Source organism: Eucyclogobius newberryi, unplaced genomic scaffold (genome assembly GCF_026437365.1).
Source record: "Eucyclogobius newberryi isolate DKJ021-1_F unplaced genomic scaffold, fEucNew1.0.hap1 SCAF_3, whole genome shotgun sequence".
NCBI classification, from domain to species: Eukaryota; Metazoa; Chordata; class Actinopteri; order Gobiiformes; family Gobiidae; genus Eucyclogobius; species Eucyclogobius newberryi.
Genome location: NW_027315945.1, coordinates 35,667,136 through 35,683,110, shown reverse-complemented (window position 1 = coordinate 35,683,110; position 15,975 = coordinate 35,667,136). Strand labels below are relative to the sequence as shown.

Below are 15,975 nucleotides of genomic sequence, written 5' to 3'. Positions count from 1 at the left end.
TCGGAGTCGCAAAGAGTGCATGATGACATGACTGAGGGCCAAAAAGGGAGGGCGAGAGAGAGAGAAATGTGTGTTTGTCATGCTGAGGATGTAAGAGACGAGATGCAGAGGAGCAGCTCGGCCCATTTAGGAGCTCAAATGTGTTGCAGCAGGAATAATTAGCATGGACGGAAGGAGGACCCACAAAATAAGGCATGGAGGGAGGGAAGGGGAGGAGGGAGGGAGAGAGAGAGGGAGAGGGGGGAGGAGGAGGGAGGGAGAGGGGGGAGAGAGGGAGAGAGAGAGAGAGGGAGAGAGGGAGGACCCACAAAATAAGGCATGGAGGGAGAGAGGAGGAGGGAGGGAGAGAGAGCGGGAGAGAGGGAGAGAGGGAGGGAGGGAGGGAGAGAGAGAGGGAGAGGGGGGAGAGAGGGAGAGAGAGAGAGAGAGGACCCACAAAATAAGGCATGGAGGGAGAGAGGAGGAGGGAGGGAGAGAGAGAGGGAGGGAGAGAGAGCGGAAGAGAGGGAGAGAGGGAGGGAGGGAGAGAGAGAGGGAGAGGGGGGAGAGAGGGAGAGAGAGAGAGAGAGAGAGGACCCACAAAATAAGGCATGGAGGGAGAGAGGAGGAGGGAGGGAGAGAGAGAGGGAGGGAGAGAGAGCGGGAGAGAGGGAGAGGAGGAGGGAGGGAGAGAGAGCGGGAGAGAGGGAGAGAGGGAGGGAGGGAGGGAGAGAGAGAGGGAGAGGGGGGAGAGAGGGAGAGAGAGAGAGAGAGGACCCACAAAATAAGGCATGGAGGGAGAGAGGAGGAGGGAGGGAGAGAGAGAGGGAGGGAGAGAGAGCGGGAGAGAGGGAGGGAGAGAGAGCGGGAGAGAGGGAGGGAGAGAGGGAGGGAGGGAGGGAGGAAGAGAGAGCGGGAGAGAGGGAGGGAGAGAGGGAGAGAGGGAGGGAGGGAGAGAGAGAGAGCGGGAGAGAGGGAGGGAGAGAGGGAGGGAGAGAGGGAGGGAGGGAGGAAGAGAGAGAGAGCAGGAGAGAGGGAGAGAGGGAGGGAGGGAGGGAGGAGGTGGGAGGGAGAGAGGAGGAGGGAGGGAGGGAGGGAGGACCCATAAAATAAGGAAAGTGGCTACGGCTAAATACCGACAACGAGTGAGGCAAGTCCCGGGACATAAACAGCGATCAGTGATCAGACCCTGCCACGCCCTTCCAGTGATCAGACCCTGCCACGCCCTTCCAGTGATCAGACCCTGCCACGCCCTGCCAGTGATCAGACCCTGTAATCAGTTGGCCAAAGGAGGAGATACAGACCACAGATGTTAAGACACAAAAGCGATTGACCAATGCATGGAGGGGTCCACCCCAAATCCAGCACCCTGAGACGAGGTGTGGTGGTAACATCAAGAAAAAAGAACATGAGAAACTAGAGAAATACCAAGGCCTCAGAGAGGAGCTGGAGAAGCCCTGGAGGGTGAAGGTATCGGTGGTGCCCGGAGTGATCAGAACACTTGGGGCAGTGACCCCCAAACTGGAGGAATGGCCTGAGCAGATCCAGGAAAAACATCAGACATCTCGGTCCAGAAAAGTGCAGTGCAGGAACAGCCAAGATACTGAAGAACCCTCAAGCTTCCAGGGGCCTCTGGTAGAGGACCCGAGCTTGAAGGGGGAGAAGTAGAGAGTTTTTTATATAAATATATATTTACATTTTTAACAGTACTTCTTTGTTTATCCACAACCTCCACAAAACATTGAATATGTCAAAACAATGTCAGAAAATACTTTAAAATATATTTAAAGAATACTCATGATATAGAAACAATATTTCTACTTTATCACCAAAGGATGACAACATATTGATATTCTGATATTCAAGCACATCCTAATAAGCTTTAGTGTTACTGATGAACTCATGAATACTTTACATTTAAAACAAAACAACTGGAGTCTTCAGTGCAGTCATCAACAAAACATCCAGATACAGACGCAAATGAACCAAAGTCCACTAAATGCAAGATAATTACTGAAAATTCAAGCTTTTTATGGCCATTTACCATCAGTGATTCTCTATTTGTTTCCATATTCTACAGACGGAGCACAAACACAAACAGCCCTGCAGGAGTCAGCTCAGCCTTTGTAGAGCTTTAGGTCCTCAGTCATATAGTCAATGATAGCCGATTCCATCGGTCGATGAAGTCTTGGGCCCGAGCAAGCGCACATTCACACGCTGCAGAGTTTACCAGAGTGAACATCCTCCCCATGCTGGCCACGCCTTTGCGTTAGTTAGTTACCAAAGTTACTAAAGGAAAGACACGGCCGAGCTCACCTGCCGTTGCGTTGAGGGACACTTCGAGAGAGGAGGGCTCACTCTGATCCTAAACTGTAGCAATCGCAGCTCATCTTTGGTCGTACGACGGCTCAGAGTTTAATCTTTGTCCCTGTCACACCGTCATTACCGTATATTCATCATTACAGGTTGTAAAGATGGACGAGATATGCCACGCTTTGCCGAAATGGCCCGTATGCACATAACGATGGCGTTTTTTAGGACGTATCGAGCGTCTATGAAGATCACTTAAGCGTTGGCAGAAATATCGCTTCACACCCTTGTTTGGAAGGTTACAATAGACATGTATTTGCTTTTTTAGCTATTATATTCATATTCAGTCCATATCCTAATGTTGCATATCTCCAGAACAGCAATGTTTCGATGCGTCTGCCAGCTCTGAAGTGGGTCCATCCGTCTGTCGTAAATCCATAGAAAGTAGTTCTTCCCTCTGGCTCGTCTCTGGGCCTGGCAGACAGACGACAGCAGCAGCAGCAGCAGCAGCAGCAGCAGCAGCAGCAGCAGCAGCAGCAGCAGCATCCTCTGTTTCAAGCCTGTTTCCAGGGCAACACGTGCACAAGCGGCTTCAGAGCCTTCTCCCGCCCTAATAATAGTCTTAACTAATCGCTCCGAATCCAATCTTCACCCTTTAACGTCCGCTGACGTCTCTGTGCCAGATCTGAGTCACCGGCGAGTCACGCGGCGCTCTGATACTATTACCAGATGCCCGCGCCGTCTCGCAATGTTATAATGTTATTCTCCTGCCATGCGGGTTCACCACAGTGTTAATGACAAACGCATCGTCTGTCATCGCGGTCTCTGGATCTTTGTTCTTACAGTATCACAAAGCGGACGCGGGTAAAACAACGGCGGAGGGCGAGATTTGAGATTATTGGTGATTAATGATCCTGTTTATTGGCAGAGAAAGTCGACAAAGAGCAGTTCTTATCCCCAGGCCGTAAAGTGAATGGACATTATCTGTAAAGAGGACTGAGATGGCATCGTTCTCTATCAGGGCTGAACACGTGTAAACTTTATGCACACGACAAATGAACTTAAAGTGCCTAACACAGGTCGGTCGACGCATTGAACTAAAATGCAGTTAAGTTAGATGTATTTTAAATGTTGCTAAAAAAATTACAAACATGTCATCCCAGAATAGCACGGTTTTTAGGTTTTATAAATGTCACTGTTTCCTGTTTGTGATTGATGACATCACACTAGGAAATTACCCAACAAACACTGGGCCAAAACTCATCTAATGTCACTTTCTTTTTATTTGACAAATATAAATATATGAGAGCGACTTTATTGTGTTGAATTAATGTTTAGAGTCAGAAAAAGTTGTTTCTTTGTGTAAATTATGCATAAACTTGGACTGGAATGAGTGTGATGTCACTTCCTGGTGTGATGTCACTTCTTGCCATTTTCAACTGATTTTTCAACATTTTCTCCACAAATCGATTGTTGTTAAACTATCATTTATATGTACAACAGGTAGAAATACACCAAATAAAGTCAAAATTAGACCAGCAGAAGAACAGGACCAAACTCAGTCTGCATTAGGACAAAACCAGCAGAAGAACAGCACCAAACACAGTCTGCATTAGGACTAAACCAGCAGAAGAACAGGACCAAACTCAGTCTGCATTAGGACTAAACCAGCAGAAGAACAGCACCAAACACAGTCTGCATTAGGACTAAACCAGCAGAAGAACAGGACCAAACTCAGTCTGCATTAGGACTAAACCAGCAGAAGAACAGGACCAAACACAGTCTGCATTAGGACTAAACCAGCAGAAGAACAGGACCAAACACAGTCTGCATTAGGACTAAACCAGCAGAAGAACAGCACCAAACACAGTCTGCATTAGGACTAAACCAGCAGAAGAACAGGACCAAACACAGTCTGCATTAGGACTAAACCAGCAGAAGAACAGGACCAAACACAGTCTGCATTAGGACTAAACCAGCAGAAGAACAGGACCAAACACAGTCTGCATTAGGACTAAACCAGCAGAAGAACAGGACCAAACACAGTCTGCATTAGGACTAAACCAGCAGAAGAACAGGACCAAACACAGTCTGCATTAGGACTAAACCAGCAGAAGAACAGGACCAAACACAGTCTGCATTAGGACTAAACCAGCAGAAGAACAGGACCAAACTCAGTCTGCATTAGGACTAAACCAGCAGAAGAACAGGACCAAACACAGTCTGCATTAGGACTAAACCAGCAGAAGAACAGGACCAAACACAGTCTGCATTAGGACTAAACCAGCAGAAGAACAGCACCAAACACAGTCTGCATTAGGACTAAACCAGCAGAAGAACAGGACCAAACACAGTCTGCATTAGGACTAAACCAGCAGAAGAACAGCACCAAACACAGTCTGCATTAGGACTAAACCAGCAGAAGAACAGCACCAAACACAGTCTGCATTAGGACTAAACCAGCAGAAGAACAGGACCAAACTCAGTCTGCATTAGGACTAAACCAGCAGAAGAACAGGACCAAACACAGTCTGCATTAGGACTAAACCAGCAGAAGAACAGGACCAAACACAGTCTGCATTAGGACTAAACCAGCAGAAGAACAGCACCAAACACAGTCTGCATTAGGACTAAACCAGCAGAAGAACAGGACCAAACACAGTCTGCATTAGGACTAAACCAGCAGAAGAACAGGACCAAACTCAGTCTGCATTAGGACTAAACCAGCAGAAGAACAGGACCAAACTCAGTCTGCATTAGGACTAAACCAGCAGAAGAACAGCACCAAGCACAGTCTGCATTAGGACTAAACCAGCAGAAGAACAGGACCAAACACAGTCTGCATTAGGACTAAACCAGCAGAAGAACAGGACCAAACACAGTCTGCATTAGGACTAAACCAGCAGAAGAACAGAACCAAACACAGTCTGCATTAGGACTAAACCAGCAGAAGAACAGGACCAAACACAGTCTGCATTAGGACTAAACCAGCAGAAGAACAGGACCAAACTCAGTCTGCATTAGGACTAAACCAGCAGAAGAACAGGACCAAACTCAGTCTGCATTAGGACTAAACCAGCAGAAGAACAGGACCAAACTCAGTCTGCATTAGGACTAAACCAGCAGAAGAACAGCACCAAGCACAGTCTGCATTAGGACTAAACCAGCAGAAGAACAGGACCAAACACAGTCTGCATTAGGACTAAACCAGCAGAAGAACAGGACCAAACTCAGTCTGCATTAGGACTAAACCAGCAGAAGAACAGCACCAAACACAGTCTGCATTAGGACTAAACCAGCAGAAGAACAGCACCAAGCACAGTCTGCATTAGGACTAAACCAGCAGAAGAACAGGACCAAACACAGTCTGCATTAGGACTAAACCAGCAGAAGAACAGCACCAAGCACAGTCTGCATTAGGACTAAACCAGCAGAAGAACAGGACCAAACTCAGTCTGCATTAGGACTAAACCAGCAGAAGAACAGGACCAAACTCAGTCTGCATTAGGACTAAACCAGCAGAAGAACAGGACCAAACTCAGTCTGCATTAGGACTAAACCAGCAGAAGAACAGGACCAAACACAGTCTGCATTAGGACTAAACCAGCAGAAGAACAGGACCAAACACAGTCTGCATTAGGACTAAACCAGCAGAAGAACAGCACCAAACACAGTCTGCATTAGGACTAAACCAGCAGAAGAACAGGACCAAACACAGTCTGCATTAGGACTAAACCAGCAGAAGAACAGCACCAAACACAGTCTGCATTAGGACTAAACCAGCAGAAGAACAGGACCAAACTCAGTCTGCATTAGGACTAAACCAGCAGAAGAACAGCACCAAGCACAGTCTGCATTAGGACTAAACCAGCAGAAGAACAGGACCAAGCACAGTCTGCATTAGGACTAAACCAGCAGAAGAACAGGACCAAACACAGTCTGCATTAGGACTAAACCAGCAGAAGAACAGGACCAAACACAGTCTGCATTAGGACTAAACCAGCAGAAGAACAGCACCAAACACAGTCTGCATTAGGACTAAACCAGCAGAAGAACAGGACCAAACACAGTCTGCATTAGGACTAAACCAGCAGAAGAACAGCACCAAACACAGTCTGCATTAGGACTAAACCAGCAGAAGAACAGGACCAAACACAGTCTGCATTAGGACTAAACCAGCAGAAGAACAGGACCAAACTCAGTCTGCATTAGGACTAAACCAGCAGAAGAACAGCACCAAGCACAGTCTGCATTAGGACTAAACCAGCAGAAGAACAGGACCAAACACAGTCTGCATTAGGACTAAACCAGCAGAAGAACAGGACCAAACACAGTCTGCATTAGGACTAAACCAGCAGAAGAACAGGACCAAACTCAGTCTGCATTAGGACTAAACCAGCAGAAGAACAGGACCAAACACAGTCTGCATTAGGACTAAACCAGCAGAAGAACAGGACCAAACACAGTCTGCATTAGGACTAAACCAGCAGAAGAACAGGACCAAACACAGTCTGCATTAGGACTAAACCAGCAGAAGAACAGGACCAAACACAGTCTGCATTAGGACTAAACCAGCAGAAGAACAGGACCAAACACAGTCTGCATTAGGACTAAACCAGCAGAAGAACAGGACCAAACTCAGTCTGCATTAGGACTAAACCAGCAGAAGAACAGCACCAAGCACAGTCTGCATTAGGACTAAACCAGCAGAAGAACAGGACCAAACACAGTCTGCATTAGGACTAAACCAGCAGAAGAACAGGACCAAACACAGTCTGCATTAGGACTAAACCAGCAGAAGAACAGCACCAAACACAGTCTGCATTAGGACTAAACCAGCAGAAGAACAGGACCAAACACAGTCTGCATTAGGACTAAACCAGCAGAAGAACAGAACCAAACACAGTCTGCATTAGGACTAAACCAGCAGAAGAACAGGACCAAACACAGTCTGCATTAGGACTAAACCAGCAGAAGAACAGGACCAAACTCAGTCTGCATTAGGACTAAACCAGCAGAAGAACAGGACCAAACACAGTCTGCATTAGGACTAAACCAGCAGAAGAACAGGACCAAACTCAGTCTGCATTAGGACTAAACCAGCAGAAGAACAGGACCAAACTCAGTCTGCATTAGGACTAAACCAGCAGAAGAACAGCACCAAACACAGTCTGCATTAGGACTAAACCAGCAGAAGAACAGCACCAAACACAGTCTGCATTAGGACTAAACCAGCAGAAGAACAGGACCAAACACAGTCTGCATTAGGACTAAACCAGCAGAAGAACAGGACCAAACTCAGTCTGCATTAGGACTAAACCAGCAGAAGAACAGGACCAAACACAGTCTGCATTAGGACTAAACCAGCAGAAGAACAGGACCAAACACAGTCTGCATTAGGACTAAACCAGCAGAAGAACAGGACCAAACTCAGTCTGCATTAGGACTAAACCAGCAGAAGAACAGGACCAAACACAGTCTGCATTAGGACTAAACCAGCAGAAGAACAGCACCAAGCACAGTCTGCATTAGGACTAAACCAGCAGAAGAACAGGACCAAACACAGTCTGCATTAGGACTAAACCAGCAGAAGAACAGCACCAAGCACAGTCTGCATTAGGACTAAACCAGCAGAAGAACAGGACCAAACACAGTCTGCATTAGGACTAAACCAGCAGAAGAACAGCACCAAACACAGTCTGCATTAGGACTAAACCAGCAGAAGAACAGCACCAAACACAGTCTGCATTAGGACTAAACCAGCAGAAGAACAGGACCAAACACAGTCTGCATTAGGACTAAACCAGCAGAAGAACAGGACCAAACACAGTCTGCATTAGGACTAAACCAGCAGAAGAACAGCACCAAACACAGTCTGCATTAGGACTAAACCAGCAGAAGAACAGGACCAAACACAGTCTGCATTAGGACTAAACCAGCAGAAGAACAGCACCAAACACAGTCTGCATTAGGACTAAACCAGCAGAAGAACAGCACCAAACACAGTCTGCATTAGGACTAAACCAGCAGAAGAACAGGACCAAACACAGTCTGCATTAGGACTCAAACTGGGCCTAAATTAGGACTAAACCAGGACAACAACAAAGCCAGCTGCATCAATCAATCAAAATTTCAAAAAAGAATGAACCGTTTCATATTTTAATCAATAATACACCACCTTTTGCAGATACTCTCTAGTTCTAACCCGTCTGTCAACATATTTCAACATTCATTTGGGTAAAAATGTGTTTTAAAACATCACAAGTCGACGTGCTGAAATCAGAGTCACTGAATAGTTGAATATTAAACATCAGCTGCAGCCGTGTCGTTTCATCTCAGAAACGTGAATCTCCATCAACATCCCATTCACGTCACAGCTTTGCTCCATCTCCATTCTGATCTTGGAACATCTGGGCCTTACAAAACTCCAGACACACGACTGCGACGTGCTCGACGTGCTCCATGTTCCCGTGGAAACCAAACATGTGCATTCCTGTCATCCCCCAAATCCCCCTTCTGTCTTCACAACACAAAGACTCTCCCTCCTGCACAAGTCCAGCGTGATTAAGGTGCCATTTTTCCTCCACCTTCTTCCTCCACCACCACCACCACCACCACCACTGGGCCCGATAACCATGGTTACAGCACTGACTCCCAAACCTGCTCAAATATGCCAATATCAACATGAGCGTTATCCCCGCCGCGGGGGCTTTCACGCGGGTATAATCACGCGCACTTTTGCCTTAAAAGCTGATTAAATGGGAGTCAGTGTTGGAGTGTTACTATGTGGCCCTATCTGCCAGCTAATTAGCCATCCGGGTTAGCGCGCGAGCCCATCCTCCGCAGTGTGCGCGTCCGTTTGCGTCTTTTTTTGTTTATTTGTTGAAGGGACCGTTAGATGATGTTTTATCACCTTTAGCAGCCGCGGCGTGGGTTTTGACACGGGACGCGCGGCGGGGGAGGAGGACGCGCGTGGGAGAGGGAGGATCTGTGACAATGACGCCCTTTGGATGGGACAGGGAGGAAAAAAAACGCGCACAAGCCTCATCCATCCACCCCCCGCCGGGCCCCCCTCACCCAAAACACACAATCGGCACCGAAACAGCCCCGTCCCGAATGGAGGTGTCGAGCGTGGCGTGCGCGCGCGAGGCTCCCGGAGCGCCGCGGGGACAGACTTACCGTGTCGGGATTGAGCCGCGCTAAGATGGCGAAGGTGGACAGTCTGTCACAAACGCATTTGGTCCGGTAGGAGTCCACGGGCACGGTTTTGCAGCCTCTCGGAGCCCAGGAGCCGAGCGCGGAGGAGCTGCTGAGAAGAGAGCACGCACGCACACACACACAGACACACACACAGAGACACGCACGCACACACACACGCACGCACACACACACACACACACAGAGACACGCACGCACACACACACGCACGCACACACACACACACAGAGACACGCACGCACACACACACGCACGCACACACACACACGCACACACACGCACACACACGCACGAGAGGGGGAGAGAAGGAGAGAGAGAGAGAAACGATGCGGTGAATGGCAAAAGGCAAAAGGATCCGTGCAGAATGAGAAACGCGCGCGCGCCGCGCTGGAAAAGAGTCCAAACTGTGGTTACGTTTGAGGCAATCCCGGCTTTACATGCTCTTGCTTTGGCTCGGTTTGGTCCGGTGCCGGGTGCAGCGAGCAGACGAGGCGCGGAGCGGAGCGGAGGGACGCGGTGCTGAGGCGGCAGAGGCGGCAGAAGCGGCAAGACGCTGCGTGGAGCCGCCAGTGCACACGCTGTACCCAGTGTCACTCAAATGACTTCAGTCACTTAGAAAATATGTAACGATGCATTATTATTACCATTATTATTGTTATTATTATCATTAGCATCATTATTATTAGTATTATAATTATTAGTATTATAATTATTATTATTATTATTATTATTATTATCATTATTATTATTATCATTATTACCATTATTGTTGTTATTTTTATCATTAGCATCATTATTATTAGTATTATTATTATCATTATTATTATCATTATCATTATTATTATTATTATCATTATTATTATTATTATTAGTATTATTAGCATTATTATATTAGCATTAGTATTATTATTAGCATTGGCATTATTATTATTGGCATTATTATTTTTATTTAAGGCTCTATAATTGGTTACATTTAGTGGGGCGACTTTGTGTAGAAGCAATAAAATAAGCAATAAACTAAATACATTTTACTTCCTTTTATTTATAGTCATTTATGATGTTACTTATAGTTAAAGTGCATGTTGTACTGCACATAACCACAGTCAGAGCCACTTATTGTACATAATCATGTTGTTGTAATAAATGCTCTGTATGATTGAAAACATTTAGTGGTTTGACATATTTTAGAGGTGTAGAAGCAATAAATTCCACTACTTTTAATATTTTTTTTAATTTTGTCGTTTAAGAGCTCGGCCGCAGAAACATGTCTCTGTTTCGAAAGTGTGTCTAAAAGTAATTGCATTGTTGTTTCCATCTTCTGCAGCTTTTATCAATGAAAACAACGTCTAGTGGATTTTATCAAGGAGGAATACGGATAATATTTTGAGTGCAGTAAAATACATCCGGCATTTGAAAACATTGCTAAACAAAGAGTAAAGCAATGCCTTTTTAAAATGGCACGTGTCGGTTTTTGTTGAATAACTCTTTGTTCCCAACTGTTAAAATATTGCCCCGGGATGATTGACATCATGTCACAGTATTGCACATGAATATGACAGTATTGCATATGAATATGACAGTATTGCACATGAATATGACAGTATTGCATATGAATATGACAGTATTGCACATGATTATGAAGCTGAATGACACATGTTCAGGACTAACAGTGTCTGTTATACAGTCTGACAGCAGCAGAAGGAAAGACCTGCAAAACCTTTCCTTCACACAGCGAGGGTGGATCAGTCTCTCACTGAAGCTGCTCTCCAGAGCGGACAGAGTGTCCTGCAGGGGGCGACACTCATGGTCCAGCATAGATGTGAGTTTAGCCAGGACCCTTCTGTCCCCCACCTCCTGCACCGAGTCCAGAGCACAGCCCAGGACAGAGCTTTGTCCAGCCTCTTCCTCTCCCTCTCTGTGATGCTGCTGCTCCAGCAGGCCACACCTACAGGAGCTGATGCCACCACAGAGTCATAGAAGGTCTTCAGGAGTGGCCCTGTCACTCCAAAAGACCTGAGTCCCCTCAGGAGGTAGAGCCGACTCTGGCTCTTCCTGTACAGTGCATCTGTGTTATGAGTCCAGTCCAGTTTGTGGTTCAGATGAACACCAGGTACTTGTATGAGTCACTCTCTCAATGTCCCGTCCCTGGATGTTCACTGGTGAGGGGGCAGTGGGGTGGCCTCTGTGGAAGTCCACCACCATCTCCTTGGTCTTGTTGATGAGGAGGTGGTTCCGCTGACACCAGTCCACAAAGTCCTGCTCCAGTCCTCTGTCCTCCACATCATCGTCGTCCGTGATGAGTCCGATGATGGCAGAGTCGTCAGAGAACTTCTGCAGGCCACAGCTGTCCGTGTCGTGTCTGAAGTCTGCAGTGTAAAGGGTGAAGAGAAAGGGCGCGAGGACAGTGCCCTGGGGCGCCCCCACACTGCAGGTCCGAGTGTCAGACACACAGTTCCGGGCTCTCACAAACTGGGGTCGGTCTGTGAGGTAGTCCAGGATCCACTCTGCCAGGTCATACTCCACACCAGCCTGGGACCAGTCTCCAGCTTGTCCCTCAGGAGCTGATGGTGTTGAAGGCGCTGGAGAGATCGAAGAACAGGATCCTCACAGAGCTGCCAGGCTTTTCCAGGTGAGAGAGAGAGCGGTGCAGCAGGGAGATGACGGCGTCCTCCACTCCGATGCCAGGCCGATATGCAAACTGCAGTGGGTCCATGGCTGAGCTCACGGTGGAGCGGAGGTGGGCCAGGACCAGTGTCTTCATCAGGTGGGAAATGAGAGCCACCGGCCTGAAGCTGTTGAAGTCTTAGGCGCGTGGTGTCTTGGGCACAGGTACCAGACAGGAGGTCTTCAGACCTGTGGTACCACCCTCAGCTTCAGGCTCATGTTGAAGACATGCTCCAGCAAGTAACAGTAAGTGGTTGGCAAGAGGGCGGGGTGCTGGGGGGATGGGAGAGCTGATGGGCTAAAGCCGAGGTGTGAACAAGTACGAGTGTGGGCCATTTTTAGTTTTCAATTGTATGTTTCTGTTTTCCCACTGTTCTGTGCGTTGCAAGATTGGAATTTCTCCTCTGTGGGACAAATAACGGTTATTTTATCTTATGTCATTTGTAGGCAAAATTTGATAAGAACAGTGTCTGGAAGTTGTGGTCTAGAACTGTGCGTTGGATCATGGAATGGAAGTACATATAGAACTAGAGTTTCTTGGACAAAACATGACCGTGGATGGTGAGACGCCTCAGACCCACGTCAGACAGAGGGTTTGTGACAATGTACAGACGGATCAATGTGTTTGATCTCAACGTGAGGTCAGAGGTCAGAGCTGTTGTTGTTTTCCCTGAGCTCAGCTTGACCCGAGGAGCACCTGTGACACGGCCTGACCCGCTCACACTCCACTGGCTCTGCCTTTTACAGGAAACACCAGCCAACATGGCCATTCACACCAATACATTATGGATTTGAATGATATTTAGAGATAGTTTTAGTTGTAAATCATCTATAAAGGTGTAGAGTTCAAATCAAAGTCATGTTGAAGGATCCTAATGAATATTCTCTGTACTTCAGGCAAAACACATTTCAAATTACTCACTTTTTTGAGGGAACTTGCACTAAATCTGTTCTTTGAAATGAAGTTTGACAACAACGGTTTGTGATATAAATGCACTGATTTTCACGTTCTGATTGACACTCTGGACCAGGGACGTGGCCAGTCCATATCGCCAATAACAAAGAACAAACCTCTCTCTATCACCTCACTCAGGCTCAAACATGACTCACTAACAGCTTCATATTCATAGATACATTTATAATCCTTTTTTTTTTTTTATATTGTTGCAGCAACGTCCTAAAAAACAACAATGCAGCTATGACGTTTTGATTTTGTTGATTGCTTTCCATTTAAAGTCATCACATGGTCAAACCGTGGATAAAACATCAACAGCACCAAATAATAAGCAATATTTGTTTAATTAAAGTTTAATTATGGGAGCCAAACTTTACTTTGGCTCACGGGGGACGCTAACACTTTGAAGAATACATTTATGATCTATTGTGCAAAACCGCTTAGTAATACAAAAAAAACAAACAGTAAACTCATAAATCTATTTGCGTGTAAAACATTAGTCTGATGAGTTGTGGATTTGCAGTTCACTCTCACTCACACCGAGACTAAACCAGGACTAAACCAGGTCTTAACCAGGTCTAAACCAGTTCTAAACCAGGACTAAACCAGGACTAAACCAGGTCTAAACCAGGGCTAAACCAGGTCTAAACCAGGTCTAAACCAGGTCTAAATTAGGACTAAACCAGGACTAAACCAGGACTAAACCAGGTCTAAACCAGGACTAAACCAGGTCCAAACCAGGACTAAACCAGTACTAAACCAGGACTAAACCAGGTCTAAACTAGGACTAAACCAGGTCTGAACCAGGTCTAAACCAGGTCTAAACTAGGACTAAACCAGGACAAAACAAGGATTGAACCAGGTCTAAACCAGGACTAAACCAGGACTAAACCAGGGCTAAACCAGGTCTAAACCAGGACTAAACCAGGTCCAAACCAGGACTAAACCAGGACTAAACCAGGACTAAACTAGGACTAAACCAGGACTAAAGCAGGTCTAAACTAGGACTAAACCAGGACTAAACAAGGATTAAACCAGGTCTAAACTAGGACTAAACCAGGTCTAAATCGGAACTAAACTGGGACTAAACCAGGTCCAAACCAGGACTAAACCAGGACTAAACCAGGACTAAACTAGGACTAAACCTGGACTAAAGCAGGTCTAAACTAGGACTAAACCAGGACTAAACAAGGATTAAACCAGGTCTAAACTAGGACTAAACCAGGACTAAACCAGGACTAAACCAGGTCTAAATCGGAACTAAACTGGGACTAAACCAGGTCTAAACCGGGACTAAACCAGGACCAACAGAAATACGCTCCGTCCTGACGAGTGGCTCCGCCCGTCCACCCGGGCTGTGCTGACCAGATATAATCCTCCAAAGTGGACTGCGTGTCACGGCATTAACACTCGACTCGGTCTTACAGGTTTTATGGCGCGCTTTGCTCTGCGTCGGACACAGGGTTAATCACAGGGTCAATACATAGATACGCGTCGATTAACTGCCCTTTGTAATTGATTGCATTCGTTAGTCATCGGCGGTATTTATTCACCAGTATCGCATTAAATAATTGAATTGAATACGGTGTAGAATCCCTGTGGGGGCATTTGACCTCTGTGTTTGCCCGTCCTTTGATGTGGCAGCTTCTCCTCAACATTTGAACACGAATGACTGGCAGGCGGCGTTTGAAATGACCCAGTAAATGACACGTATTTGCACCTTTTTACATAACTTTGAACTGAATAAAATCACGCTTCCCTCGCTACCGACCGCTGTTAGCGTCATGCACGGAATTAGCCTGGAAATTAGCCTCTTCCATCAGGGCCGTGTTTCCATGGTAACGTCTGCGCTGCGACAACGGCGGTTTTGTCCCGATCCACAGGTGTAATTAAGGCCCTCATCTGCATTCAGCGCAGGTATCTCCACTTCCTGTTATTCGCGTCTGCCCCGCACCAGCCGCAGCAGCCAATAAAGCGCTCGATTGGATGTAAGTATTTGTGACCCGGCTCATGCTTAGACCTGGTTTAGTTCAGATTAAGTCCTGGTTTAGTCAGGTGTTAGTTACTGTTTAGTCGGTGCTTAGATCATTGAGATTTTCTTGAGTATATTGTTTTTTTTTTTAACTTGACTGTGAATAATCTATAGTTCTGACGTAGACTTGGTTTGGTCCTGGTCCAGCACAGGTTTAGTTCTCAGGTTTAGTTAGTTTAAAGCCAGTTTGTTTGTTTTTTATGGCACTTTTCACTGTTGTTACACGTCACATTTGACCTCGACCAGCTCCAAGTTCACAAACATTTACCAGTTTGAGCAGCATTTCAACCTGGACTAGACCAGGACTAGAACAGGACCAAACCAAGTCCACACTGGGGCTAAACTGGCTCAAATTTGAACAAAAAAAGGAAAATATATATACACACTTAAATGAACACACACGTATGTCTTATGCACTAGTTTAGCTCTTGTTTGGTCCCAGTTTTCTTTGCTACTTGGATTATTTCAGACAGTGTGCAAAGTCAAAGCGGGTGAATCAGCAGATTTTAATGGTTGGTTTTTTTGTATTTATATAGGTTGTTTTATCATAGTTCATTGTTTCATGTTGCACCAAATCACCAAGACAAGTTCCTATGTTTGGGAATCCTGTTCATTGACAATGGCAATCAACCTTTTCTGATTCTGATTCTGGACATTACTCTTTGCATCTTGCTCATATTTTGTAATCAAAAGACGCGAGTTGATGAAAAGAGACGTAATCATAGTGAATTATCAACAGACACAGACAGAAAAACCGACGTGCAAACCCAAACTAATTGATATCCTCTTGATTGACTTGGATTTACAAGGACTGGAT

General features: G+C 46.2%; 1 protein-coding gene across 1 annotated transcript in view; it reads right to left on the bottom strand.

The window, feature by feature from the left end:
- Positions 1–15,975, bottom strand: part of adgrb1a (adhesion G protein-coupled receptor B1a) — a 191,346-nt gene that overhangs the window by 78,053 nt on the left and 97,318 nt on the right. The window contains exon 17 of the mRNA XM_072461112.1: positions 9,469–9,595. Coding sequence (XP_072317213.1) covers positions 9,469–9,595 — 127 coding nt within the window. The remainder of the gene's footprint in view (positions 1–9,468; positions 9,596–15,975) is intronic.